We start from the raw sequence: 13,087 nt of genomic DNA on the forward strand, positions 1-13,087 counted from the left end.
ATTGTTTCTCTTTCCCTCCCTCCCCCTCCCCTTCCTCAATATTGGATCAGTTTCATCAATAAATGAACATGTCGTAGCATTTCCCATTTAGCACAATAAAACCCGCCTTTGAGTCCATGCTTCCCTCCCGTGTTGCCCCCGTTACTCTCCTTTCTTGGTAGAATTCCTTGACAGAGGAGTCTCTGCTTTCCCACTTCTTACCTGCTCTCTACCCAGTGTTTGACTTTCCCAGGCTCGCTGGGCGCAGTCTGACCATGCCCACTTCTTGGAACACTTTGCTGCCCAAGCACGTGGTTTCAGCCCCTGCTCAGTGAGGGACTGACTGCCTGCTTCTCTGTCCTGCCTCTCAGAGTTGGAGGTCTCAGCCCTTGTATCAGTGCCCTGCTGGAGTGGAACAGATCACCACACACTCAGTAGCATAAAACAAGAGGCTGTATCTGCTTGGAGTTTCTGCGGGTCAGGAGTCTGCACACAGGTTTACTGGGTTCTCAGCTTCGGGTCTCACCATGCCGACATCGGGGTGTCTTCAAGGCTATGGTCCCATCTGGGGCTCAGGGTCCTCTTCCAAGCTCATTTTAGGGAGACTCCGTTTCTTGCTGTCATGGGACTGATCTCCCTTTTTGCTTGCTGACTATTGACCAGACGTAGCTCTCAGCTCCTCGAGGCCACCCCCAAGTCCAAGCCATGTGGCTGTGACATGACAAAGCCAGCAGTCTGCTAGGACTGGGTCTCATAAAAGGTAACCTGATCAAGGGAGTGACTATCCCCCACCATGTTTATAGATGCCATCTGTACCCAAGGGGGAAGGGATTCTGTAGCACATGCACCCAGAGACTCGGGATCTTGGGAGCTGTCTTAGGATTTTGCCATGACAGCAATTTTTTTTCTGTCTGTGCTAGTGGAGAAACTCCCACTGTCATCTAGTTCCATGGCTCTAGATTCCACTTAGGTATCTGATGCCCAGATCTACAGACCCCTATCCACTTGCCTACACTTTATATCCATTTGAGTGCCTAGTGGGCCTCTGTGACTTAGAATCCTCAAAACCAAATAGTGGGTTCCTTTTGACAGGATTATTTTTGGTTGGATGTAATAGGCACTTGACTAGGTTTCTTAAACGAGTGAGAGATGATTCTCACACTACAACAAAACTAAAAGCGGGCAGTCCGAGGTGATGTAACAGCTCCACAGTATCCATGTTCCAAGCTCCTTTTTGTCTTTCTGCTTTACCATTTTCGTGTTCGCAGGTGCCTTGCCCCCTTCTGGTTACAATATAGCTGCTGTCTCTCCAGTCCTGGCTTCTGCATTTCTGTCAGGAAGAAGGGCCTTTTTCTTTTTAAAACAGGAGCCTTACCCAGTAGACTTAAACTACATTTCATTAACACCTCTGTCACATGGCCATCCTCATTACAAGGGAACTTAGGAAATCAAGATTTTTTGCCCAGCTTGTTGGCGCTCTGAATGGCATTGGGTTTTTGGTTTTGGATTTTTGGGGTTTTTTTGCAAGAAGAAGGAAGGAGTGAATATTGGGTAGGCAGCTAACAATATCAGCTGTAAGCCCTACTTATATGAGATTAGACTTTGTTGCAAGTAACTCTAGAGCCAAAATAATGGTGGCATTCACAGATATACCTTTATTTATTTATTTATAAAAGATTTCATTTGAGAGAGAGAGCACGAGCAGGGGGAGGGGCTCAGGGAGAGGGAGAAGGAAACTCCCCACTGAGCAGGGAGCCTGACGCCAGGCTCAGTCCCAGGACCCTGGGATCATAACCTGAGCCGAAGGCAAAGGCTTAGCCACTCACGCGCCCCACAGATATACCTTTATTTTTCTCATGTAAATGTGTAGGACTGGTGTGGCTGTTTCATGATCATCAGAGGCCCAGGCTCTTGTGCCTTTACCATTCTCCAGGGGAGGCTTCTACCTCATGGTTGAAGGTGATGGTCGTGTGTCTCTCTAGCCATTACATGGCCAGGTCAGGCAGCAGGATGGAGGAAAGGAAAGAAGGAAATCGTCCTTCCCTGTAAGAACACCTCCTGAAAGGTGCACATACATGTCTGTTTACCTGCCTTCCACCAGAATTCAGCCATATGGCCACACACAGCTTCAAGGGAATTTGGGAAATGTGTTATTTATTCTGGTCGGTCATGTACTCAACCTGAAAATCCGTTCTGTTCTGTAGAAGGGAGAGACCGTGAATTTGAGGAGATAACTAGCGTTCCCTGCCACTTTCCCTGAACCTGGCTTTCTACCACCCTTGAGTAAACAGTAGGCGAGTCACTCAAACATGACTGCCAGGCAAAGCCACAGACCTGAAACAGCTAGGGACTTGGAGTGGTTCTGAGCATCTCTTCTTTCGACATACCCCTGCAGCTTCTACTTGTCGCCGCTTCCACTGCCAGGACCACAGTCCAAATCACCCTGGTCTCTTGCCTGGATTTCTTCTGTAGAAGCTTCTGACCGGTCTCCCCACATTGACTCCCGTCCTATTATGGTGCATCTTGCTTATGGAATCTAGCATGACCTCTTTAAAGTAAATTTCTATCAGGTCATTCCCTTGCTGAAGACATTCACTAAGCTTCCCATTTAAAATGAACACAATTTCCTGCATAGCCTCCAAGGCCCTACCGTGTGCGAGGCTGCCCCCTGTCTGAACCCGTCTCCTCCTTGCTGTGTTTTGACCACCCATTGCTCCATCTGCTGTAATGTTCCTTCCCCGGCTCCTTACCTGGCTCCCTCCCTAAGTAATTCACATCCCATCCCACACAGGCCCCCAACTCCCACCCCTTTCTGTTACTATCTGCCCCCACCCTGTTTTATTACCTCGTGTACTGTTTCTTGTCTTTGCCTGGTGTATAAGCCCCGTGTGCCCCAGGAGTGTCTTTGGCACTGAATTAACAGATAGGAGAGGCTCAGTGTCTTCTGCTCCATGACCACCTTCAGGGGCTCTTGCTTCCCCCTGGAACTTATCTTTCCTAAAAGACGAAAGATAATCTACTTGAACAAAACCTAAAATGTATTCATCTTCCCCAGGCTATCTACTGCATGGATCAGCCTTCTCCCAGAAGCTCCCTGCTCCAAATCTGCTGTCCCAGAATTCCCTTCCTCACACCGATGGGACAGAGCTGGTAGTCCTGATCCTCCTCTTTCTCTTCTCTGCTTTAAGCTGCTTTCTGGAGTTACATCCTCAACTTCCTTTGTGTAAAAGAAGCCATAGGAGGTAAACTTTTTGAGGTCTTGAATGCCAGAAAATGCTTTTGTCCTCCCACACGTGATTGATGGTATGGCTGGTGATAGAAATCCATGCTCACGTTACATCTTTGCAGCGCTGATGTCCTGACATCCACCATTGGCGATGAGCAGTCAGCTGCACCTGCCGGTTCCCTTCCTGTGCTCGTCACCCAGTGTTTTCCCTGGGTCTTCCCTCTCTCCTTGTTTTCCTGAGAGCTCACAGATAAATGTCAGTAGCCGTGGGGCTTTTAAAAGTATATTACGCTGGTGCTTAGTGAGTTCTTAATCTGAAGATCTATATGAAGTCACATAATTCTTCTGTCATTCCTTTGAGAATTTCTTTTCTCCTTTATGGAATGCTTACTGAGTTTATATTAAACTTCCTGGATTAATCCTGGTGGTGTTTTTCTTTCCACCTAACTTTGTTCTCACTCTCTTTGTTGGACAGTTTGAGAGACGTCCATGATTTTATATTCTACCTCTTTTAATTTTTTACTTCCGTATCATGTTTTTTAATTAAAAAAAAGCTCATTTTTTTTTCATAGCACTCTCTTCTTGTTTTATAGAAGCAGTATCTTCTCAGATCTCCCTGCAGATAATAGATAATGTCAGAGATCTCTTCTGTTACTTGTTTTCCTTTGGGGTTCATTGTTGTGCTTGTTTTTCTTGTCCTTTCTTTTTCATAGTGCTGTCCTTGCTGGGGTAGCTAGCCTCAGTTGCCCATCCAACAGGATGAATTATTCTTGGTGTTTGTCACTCGTACCTTGCCTCGGGTACGCAAGCCTGGTCCCTCTGTAGGGTGTGTCAGCTGGAGGGCTTCGTCACAGGGAGTGAGAGGAGAGAGCCAGCTGTTAGACCGGGGACCCCACGACAGGATGAATAGAATGGCAGATGCCGTTGTTCCAACCAGATGCCTCGTTCATTTTCCTGAGGGACGCTGACCCTTTTTTATGGGGTAGGGGTGTGAGTGCAGCCAGGTTACTAGTTCCCCCCCGCTTATGGGGGTAGGGGTAGAGTGTCCATTGGCACGAGCCATGGACTCATGGTCTTATAAGAGGGTCTTACCCTCTTCTTGGTTCCCGCTGCCCTTACACCAGTCCTGAGCACAAAGCTCTCAAGTCTGTTGAGAAGACGGGGGTACCCGCTCTTTGCGATCCTCTCCTGAGGTGGCCTGGCTGGGGGCTTCCTCCGCTCTGTTTTCTTCATTGACATACTCCTGCTTTCTGTCTTGTAGAAAGTTCTTGATCTCTCAGTTGGTAAGTACTTCTCTGCCCCTTTGTTTTCATTCTTCTGTGTCCCATTACCTTTGGCTTTTTACCTTTTCTTTTCTTTGTGGATGTCTATCTGGATTAAATTCAGGTACATAAAACAGAAAGTCCCAATACCAGTAACCTTTAAGAAAAAAAGGGGGGGATGATTTTTTTTTTCCTCTCAAAACACAAGTCTGGGGGTGGGCAGTCCAGGGCTGTTGAGGCAGCTCCTGAAGGCTCCCGGGCACGCAGCTGCTCCTTCCTTTCTGCTCAGCCATCTGAGCTCCCATCCTCAGAGTTGCCCCATGGTGGCAGATGGGCACTGCAGCTGCAGCCATCACGGTTACATTCTAGGCAGGAAGAAGGTGGTGGGGGACGGACCTGGGTGGGGTGCGAGGTACGGTAGAACAGAAGGTGCAAGCCAGCTGAGTCTCTACAGCCAAGTGGGGCTCGAACTCACAACCCCACGATCCAGAGTTGCATGCTCTACCGACTGAGCCAGCCAGGCGCCCTGAGTCTGTTGCATTTTATGAAAAGTCCTCAGTGTCTTCGGATTACTACTGTCTTCCACTCTTTGCAGGGGGGTTTGGGAAATTTAGCATTTTGGCTGAATTTAGCTGAATACATGATTATTTCTAATAATACAGGAGCTCTATTGGTGAGGAAAGCAAGGAGAGTGGATTTGTGGTTTGCAGCTGACACTTTCACATTAGTATTTTAATGGCACTTAAGGTGTGGAGGGACGTGGCAAATCCAGGCTCAGCCTAGTGGCTTGAACTGGAAGTGCTGATCTGGGAAATGTACAAAGACCTCTTCTTTTTTGGTTAACGATAAATATATTCTTCGGTACAGGAAGATGTTTTTATTTCAGGTTTAGCTGCTAGGCTTTAACTGTGTGCATTTTCTTAGTGATTATCATGCTCCTTATGTGCATGTGTAGTAAGGAGTCTGTGATGAGAAAAACTTTTGTTTGTCTGAGTTTTTGGAACTTTGAAAAACAATTTTGATTTTCTGAGCTGCTGTCTAGGCATTTTACAGTATGATAACCCTGCTCACACCCAGAGTCGGAACATTTAGGTGAGGACTCGAATTCAGGATTTCTGCCATAAGTTCTCACTTGGCTTTCCCTGGTACCTTTTAAAATAATCTTTTGGAGTTAAGCCCTCGACAAGTTAGTGACCTCCGTCCTGACCACCTGTAACTGATAGGTGCTTGCTCTCCTGCTCTCTTATCTCCTGTTTGCTCATAACCTGCTACCCCTCCCTTCCTTCTGGGATCTGTAATATATCTTCTGACTCTATGTCCTTTCCGTGGGGTATAATGAAGCTGTGCCTTCATTCAAAACAAGCCCATGGCGTTCACTTCCCCAGCGTGGGAGCTCAGATGCTCAGGGCTTGTGCTCCTTACTCAGCAGGTCATAATCTGTATATTCTTAACCAGCTCTGACTTCCCACTACACAGTCTCAGTAGGTTTTCCAAGTTTTTAATTAGAATACTAACCTTCATTCCGCTTTAGTCAGTGTATCAGCTTCGTATTACTGCTGTAACATATTAGCACAGACTTAGTGGCTTAAAACAAGACAAATTTATTTTTTTAATCCTTCTTGAGGTCAAAAGTCCGAAACGAGTTTCACTGGGCTAAAATCAAGGCATCATGAGGCTGGAGGGGAGCATCCATTCCCTTTCTTTTCCAGCTTCTAGAGATCACCTGGGCTCTTGACCCTTCCTCTGGGGTGGAAGCCAGTCATGTAGCATCTTCCAGACTCTCTCTGACTCTGACCCTCCTGCTTTCCTCTTATAAGGAATCTTATTATTACACTGAGCCCACCTGGATAATCTAAGAGAATCACTACATTTTTAAGACCCTTAATTTATCACCTTTGCAAAGTGGCTGGCCATGTAAAATAAAGTAACATTCACAGGTTAGGATGTTAATGTCGTAGACAGGATGTACCTACCACAGGCAGCTCTAACTTAAGTTCCAGTAGAATTTTTCTTTTGTATGTGGTTCCTTCAGACTGCTGCCCAGAAAGGCTTAGCTGAGAACCATGATTTTTCTTGAACAGAATTTGGACCTAATTCTTAGGAGCATTGGAAGCATCAGTCTTTCTCTTTTAAAAAGCTAAAGTTCATCCTGTTACCTTTTAAGAAACTTTCCAAATGGTGTGGTCTAGTTCATATGGCATTTCCAGTGAGATGGTTATAAACATTACATTTTATTTTGACTTTTTATGTGAAATAATATGTAGAAAGTCTTTTTCACCAGAAAAATACTTCTGAGCAAAATTTCTTTCTATTAATTGACTTTGGAAATTATAAACTACTTTACCTCCATTATGATGCATTTACTGAACTTCTTTTTTTTTTTTTGCATTTACTGAACTTACAATTTTTCAGAAAAAAATAATTCTGGTCTGAAATACTAGATGATGTACAACCATAACAACTACCAAAAACACAAAACTCTTATCCTAAAACCTGAACATTTAGGACAGCTAAGTAAAGAATTTTTTTTAAAGATTTTATTTATTTATTTGAGAGAGAGAGAGAGAGCAGGGAGGGGGAGAGAGAGTGAGAATCTCCAGCAGACTGTGCTCTGAGCATGGAGCATGACACGAGGCTTGATCCCAGGCTGCTGAGATCATGACCTACGCTGAAACCGAGTCAGACGCTCAACCGACTGAACCACCCAGGCACCTCTAAGTAAAGAATTTTTTAACAAAATTTCAATATTAATTATATTTTCTTCTGCCTTTTTATTGGAGATAATAGTGGTTCATTTTCTTTTACTGGCTTTTCCCCTCAAAGAATGTCTTTATAACTGAGACATTTTCTGTTTTTGTTTTTGTTTTTTTTTCTGTTTCTGTCTTTATAGCTGAAGAAATGTATAAAAACTCCAGAAATCCCTTCTAAACATGTTAGGAACTGGGTCCCAAAAGTCTTGGAACAACGACGACAAGGTTTGGAAACATATTTACAGGTAAGATGTGTTTAGATCCTCAGTTAATATAACGTAGCTTACATAAACTTGTATCTCAATATTTTATTCTCACAGTTTTTGAGTGAGATGCAAAATACTTCAAGCAGTCAAACATTCTAGATTAAAATAAAGAAAGTTTAAAATGCTAAATACGTTGTTAGTTGGTTCTTTTAGCTTTAATTAGCTTCTGTTTATCATGTGGATCGAGGAAGTGAGGGTTTTGTGGAAAGGTAAAAACTGATGGAAAGCGGGTCTGTCCATTTTTTAATTCAGCTCTACAGATTGCTTTGTTTTTGTGTTTCATTTTCTCTCCAAGATTTGTTGCTTTCTCCTAGCATTTGCCCAGCCTTTAGGTTTTGGTTGTTGAGGACATAGAGAAACTGAATTTTCGCTGGGCCTGGCTTGTCCGTCTTTGGAATCACCTTGAGAACGAGTGTATAAAAATTGCCTCAGATGAAGTGCCTACTGCTTTGAAAATTGGGATGTGTGTTTTTGAAGGAATTCGTTTGGATGTTCTTTTCTGCCATTGAGAGGAGCCAGCAGAACTACAGAAGCAGGATTAAATGACACTTGTCCGAAGTAAAAAGGAAAAGCAAAGGAAAGGATGGAACAGTGTCAGCTCTTCTCAGTTTTAAAATACAAAGAGCTAGAGGCCTTTGTACGAATATTCCATGTAGTTGTGGATCCACAGAGTACCACAGAGGGCAGGTGCTGGGATGGCTCAGGCTGGGTGCTCAGCCAGGACCCTGAGCACTAGAGAGGCAGATGCGTGAGAGTGATCCAGTGAGTGTGGCTGAGAGGAAGTGAAGAGCTGGACCTCACCCAAGGGTCCATGATCATCTCTCCTCCAAGACATGTGACATTGCAGAAACAACAGCTCATACTGTGCTTTCCATTAATAATACCTCTGACCCCTTTAAGCTTTCACGCTAGGATAGGTTCTGTGTAGGCAGGTAGCTGGAGGCTCTGGGAAGCCCACATACGATGGCGTGTGTGACAGACTTTTTCTGGCTGGCTGTGCCTGATTCACCGTTGGTTAGAAGTTGCAGAGAAGCTGTCCCCACAGGCTTGTACTTGGTGATAAATTCAGATGACTCTCTCCCGATGAAGCCCATTGTCTCTTGGTGGCCTTGTCTAGTTTTCCTGTCTTGACAGCGTTCAGCAAGGAAAGCTGATGTGCTGAAGGCCTTGCGAGCATCTGAGGAGGGCTCTCTGTACTGTTTTTATTCTTCTGCTTTGGGGCATTGTGGACAGACCCTTCCCTGCCTCCCTCTGGAAGCGGGAGATGAAAGGAGACGGGGACCACAGATGACAGGAACGTGTGTGGCTGTGTTCCTTAAGGCTGTGTGTAGGGGGCTGTGAGACTTCCAGAGCTCCTGGCAACACCGGCGGGCAAAACCAAACCAAAAACCAAGACTTTAGTCATTGTATGCAAAGGGTAAGAATTCATGTTCTCTGTAATTAAATGGAATAGGTAAACAATGCATTCTTATAGGCCACACTTTCCACAGATATTGTATATCTTCAGGCTTTCTTTGTGAAGAATGTTGTCCTCTTTTTCCTCCCATTGTGTTTGACACATGACTTCCATTACTCCTTAGTGTAAACAGTTTAAGTTGTTTGTACTTTGGATATAAATATGCAGATAAAATCATCTGGCACAGAGAGGAGTTTACAGTGACTCTCAAATTGAGCTTAGAATTTTCTATTCTCAGAAATAGGACTTGAAAGATGTGGTTAGGGACCAAGAGGGCTTGCTTCCTGTCGTGCATTTAATGTTCGTTTTCTTGTCGCTTAGGTCACCAAGGAGGTCCAGGGAGCTCTCTCTTCTCCCTTCTCTACCTGATTCCGTTTGCGGGCAGTGGGAGCTAGATGGAATTTGCAAAGATGAGTGGGAATGCTTTATCAATCCCAAGTGAAATGAAAACCCTGGGTCACATGTCAGTTTTGGATAACTTTTGGTGTTCAAGTCTCTGTAGGAGTAAGACAGTCTCAGCATGCGCTGGATGGGGTGGCTCTGCTCTGGCCCATAAACCTGAGAAGGTATCCACACACCCCACAGCCATAGCGTCTAAAGCTCACGGTGACATTAGAACGTTTTCCAGTCCAGCCCGCCTCCTGCCCTTCAGTTATGCTCAGGATTATTCTTCTGGCCTCAGTTTCCCACCCATAGAATAGGCAGATTAGCACTTGATAGGGCCACAGAAAACAACTCTTCCCCTTGTCCAAAGATCAACTGGTAACTTCGGGACCGTGGGTGAGTGTGACAACGTTCCCTAAGGTCGCCCACACTGCTGTTTTATTTTAGTAGTAGAGAAACTGAGGTCTGGTGTGGTTACGAAGCCTGCCTCACTCCCTAGAGTTTATTAAAGACATGGACTGAAATTTTAGTTTCTTAACTCCCCGGAGGCTCTTTTCACTCTGCATTGTAGATTTTCTAATTTCTCAACCTTGACGTAGTTTTACTTAAGGATATATTAATAATCATAAAAGAAAAGTCCTTATAATTATAAACTGTTTATGATTGATAAACAATTAACTATCTATCCCCCAACTCCCTTGATAGATTGATTAGTGATTTTTTATTTTTGTTTTGTTTTATTTTGATTGGTTATTTTTTAAATCTGTAACTTGAATACTTAGAATCCTGTGAAAACTGTCAGCATGCATCTGTTTTCCGTGTTACGTCATCTGCAGAGAAACCCCAATCTTAAGAATATATTACCTGGGGTGTCCCAGACTGATTTGACGCTCAGACGTGGTTTATAGAATACATCCTGTTTTGTTTTTTTTTTAAGAGAGATTTTATTTATTTATTTGACAGAGAGAGCACAAGCAGGGGGAGAGAGAGAAACAGGCTCCCTGCTGAGCAAGGAGCCCATTGCAGGGCTCGATTCTGGGACCCCTGGGATCATGACCTGAGGCTAAGGCAGACGCTTAACTGGCTGAGCCACACAGGTGCCCCAGAATATATCCTGCTTTGAGATGACTTCCCGTTTTTCTAGAGACCCCTCTTAAATAAAAGTACAAAAACTTCATAAGGAAAGAACCTCCACAGTTAAGTATTGGATAGGCGGGGGAAAAGGGGATCATCCGAGGAAGAAAAATTTTTAACAACTTTCGAGAAGATGGAATGTTCTGGAAGTGCACGAATGGATACAACAGAGAGCAGAAGGCAGTAGCCCCGAGAGCCTGCGGTAGAGGCAGGAAGCTACCTGCCTGAGGAGGTAGCTGGAGAATTTCTGGACTCAGCGTCGGCAGGTGAAACTGAAAACCAGTGGGCCCATTCAGAGTGCACACATGGGACCAATGTCTCTGCCACTTGTTCTCTATAGAATATAGGCAGCCTGATGTTTATGACTGGGCCAAAACTATTTTTAAAGACTTTTCTCATCAAAACAGAACAATACACCAAGATACTAAATAGAATGACCATGGAGAGCTAAGGCTTCTCATGTAGCTATTAGGGCCCCGAGTTCACAACACCCTTCCCACCAACTGAGCCCAGAGGAGAGCTGACCAGATGGCATCCTCCACCCACGTTTTCTTTCCATGTGGAAGGAGGTCTGACAGAGCCGCAGAGGAAACCCACCCAAGCCCCCCACACTGCTTTTTTCAGTGAGATCTGATAACCAAGGATCGCCTTTGAAGAACAAAAAGACCAAGATGAACTGAAACACTGACTTGTCAGGATAGAGATAATTCACAACACAAAATATGTCCTAAAGATTGGTTTAATAAGTCTAGAGAGCTGCCCAAAGGCATTACATCCAAAAGATGACACTAGGAAACTGTAAGATGAGCAGTCGGGACACACAAGAGTTCTTGGGATTTGTTGAGTCCCCCAGCTGGAAATATTCAGTAGCTGCTGTCCAGTTGGGAAACTGTTCCATAAAGTACAGATACAAAAACTCTCCAGCAAAAGACAAGACACATGGAGGATCTTTCCAGGCCTAACATCCTGGAGTCCTAGAAAGAAAGAAGAGGGGAAAATACAAAAGTAGGGGAGGGAATAATCAAAGGAAAAGTAGTTGACCATTTCCCAAGCTGGAGGCTCTGAGCCTTTACAAAGACAAGGTGCTCCAAGGCAGAGCACCAAGAATGATAGAAACCTGCCAAGGCTGAGACACAGTGGCAAAATTTCAGTGTGTCAGAGATGAAGATCCATCTGTACGCTTCCAGAGAAGAAAAACAAATGGTGGGCAAGGTTGAGGTTCACTTGGGTCTCCATTTCCTTATCTGAGGCTGGCTTAAAAGGCAGGTCCCTCTCTGTTCTTCGGTAGCAACATGAAATTGCCAGCTGGCTTGGTTTTTAGACAGCCATTTTCCTTGGGAAGTTTGCATTCAGCCCTCCTTGCATCTGTTGCAACACTGTGAGATTTATGTTTCTGAGAAAGGGACCCACGTCCTATGTCACTTCCTTGAGAACAGCAGAGGTTTATGTTTTCATCTCATTTATAAGGAGGGAACAACAGTTAAATATACAGGGAAGGGCAGCTGGGTGGTTCAGTTGGTTAAGCGTCTGCCTTCAGCTCAGGTCATGATCCCAGGGTCTTGGGATTGAGCTCCATGTTGGGGCTCCCTGCTCAGCGGGGAGTGTGCTTCTCCCTCAGCCTCTCCCCCCTCCCCGCTCATGCTTGCTCTCTCAAATAAATAAATAAAATCTTTAAAAGTATATATACAGGAAGTGTCGGGAGCTAGAGTGAAGTGGCTCATAGAAATCGTGATTAAGGATAATCTAATCTAAAAGAAAATGCCTTAAAATTCGTTGGTAGAAGACAGTTGCACAGCTGGTGCGGGGTTTTTTATCCAGTGCATGCAGGATGCTGTTTTCAGAAGATCCAATCACCTGACTAGCCTGCCCCTCATGTGTTTTTTAAAATTATGCAAGGCAGTATAATGTTCCATTGAGCCAGGAGTCTGCAGTGGACCAGAGTATTATATTTTTAACTCTGCCAGTAGTACATGAAGCATTTATTAAAATTGACGCTGTGTGCTTGAAAATGTGTACTCGCTAATTCTTGAGTGCAGTGAGCTATATATAACGGGATGAAGTTTGTTAAGCACGCTATTCAATCAGACTTGGCTTTTTGATCTCTAAGCAGAAAGGTGTGTTAAAATGTGTCCCACTTATATTTCTATGATTACTCCTATGATAGAGCTTAGGTCGGCCATTCCTGCTTTCTGTTGATCCCTCTCTTTCGGAGTTTTTGCTTTTCTTGCTTGCTTTTGGATTGGTGGCAGATTTTTTCCCCTCTTTTTCTCTTTCCATTTTCTCTCCTCTGTTAGTTTATATCTGTTCTTGTTGTAGTTACCTGTTTTCTTCAGTCTCCTCCTGAACATGACAAGGACCTTAGAATGTTTCAAGTCTGATCACTCTAGATATAGGATTCTAGGTTGACAGTCTTTTTTTCAGCACTTGGAAAATATTGTGCTGCTCCCTTCTGGCTTCTAATAAAAAAAAAATCCACTGTTATATTATTGTTTTCCCTCTCTATGTAAGACGCTGTTTTAAGATGTCTGTTTTCAAGATTTTGTCTTTGCCATTAGAAGCTTAATTGTGTTGTGTCACGGTGTGCACTGCTTTGGGTTTTTCTTGTTTGGAGTTTTCTTCTTCCTGATTTC

General features: G+C 44.3%; 1 protein-coding gene across 9 annotated transcripts in view; it reads left to right on the forward strand.

Annotated features, from left to right (window-relative positions):
* The window catches only part of SNX24 (sorting nexin 24), a 155,283-nt gene that overhangs the window by 90,278 nt on the left and 51,918 nt on the right, over positions 1 to 13,087 (forward strand). For 8 of the 9 annotated variants that reach the window (XR_012374187.1, XM_073878581.1, XM_025860918.2 and 5 more), the window contains one exon: positions 7,358 to 7,462. The exons of the other annotated variant lie outside the window; for it this stretch is intronic. Coding sequence is in view for 7 of the 8 variants with exons in the window: in XM_073878581.1 (XP_073734682.1) it covers positions 7,358 to 7,462 (105 nt within the window). In the remaining variant the exon portion in view is untranslated. The remainder of the gene's footprint in view (positions 1 to 7,357; positions 7,463 to 13,087) is intronic. 9 annotated transcript variants of the gene reach the window in all.

The sequence above is a fragment of the Callorhinus ursinus genome, unplaced genomic scaffold, assembly GCF_003265705.2.
Source record: "Callorhinus ursinus isolate GAN/ISIS: 27379988/994484 unplaced genomic scaffold, GSC_fseal_2.0 scaffold30, whole genome shotgun sequence".
NCBI classification, from domain to species: domain Eukaryota; kingdom Metazoa; phylum Chordata; class Mammalia; order Carnivora; family Otariidae; genus Callorhinus; species Callorhinus ursinus.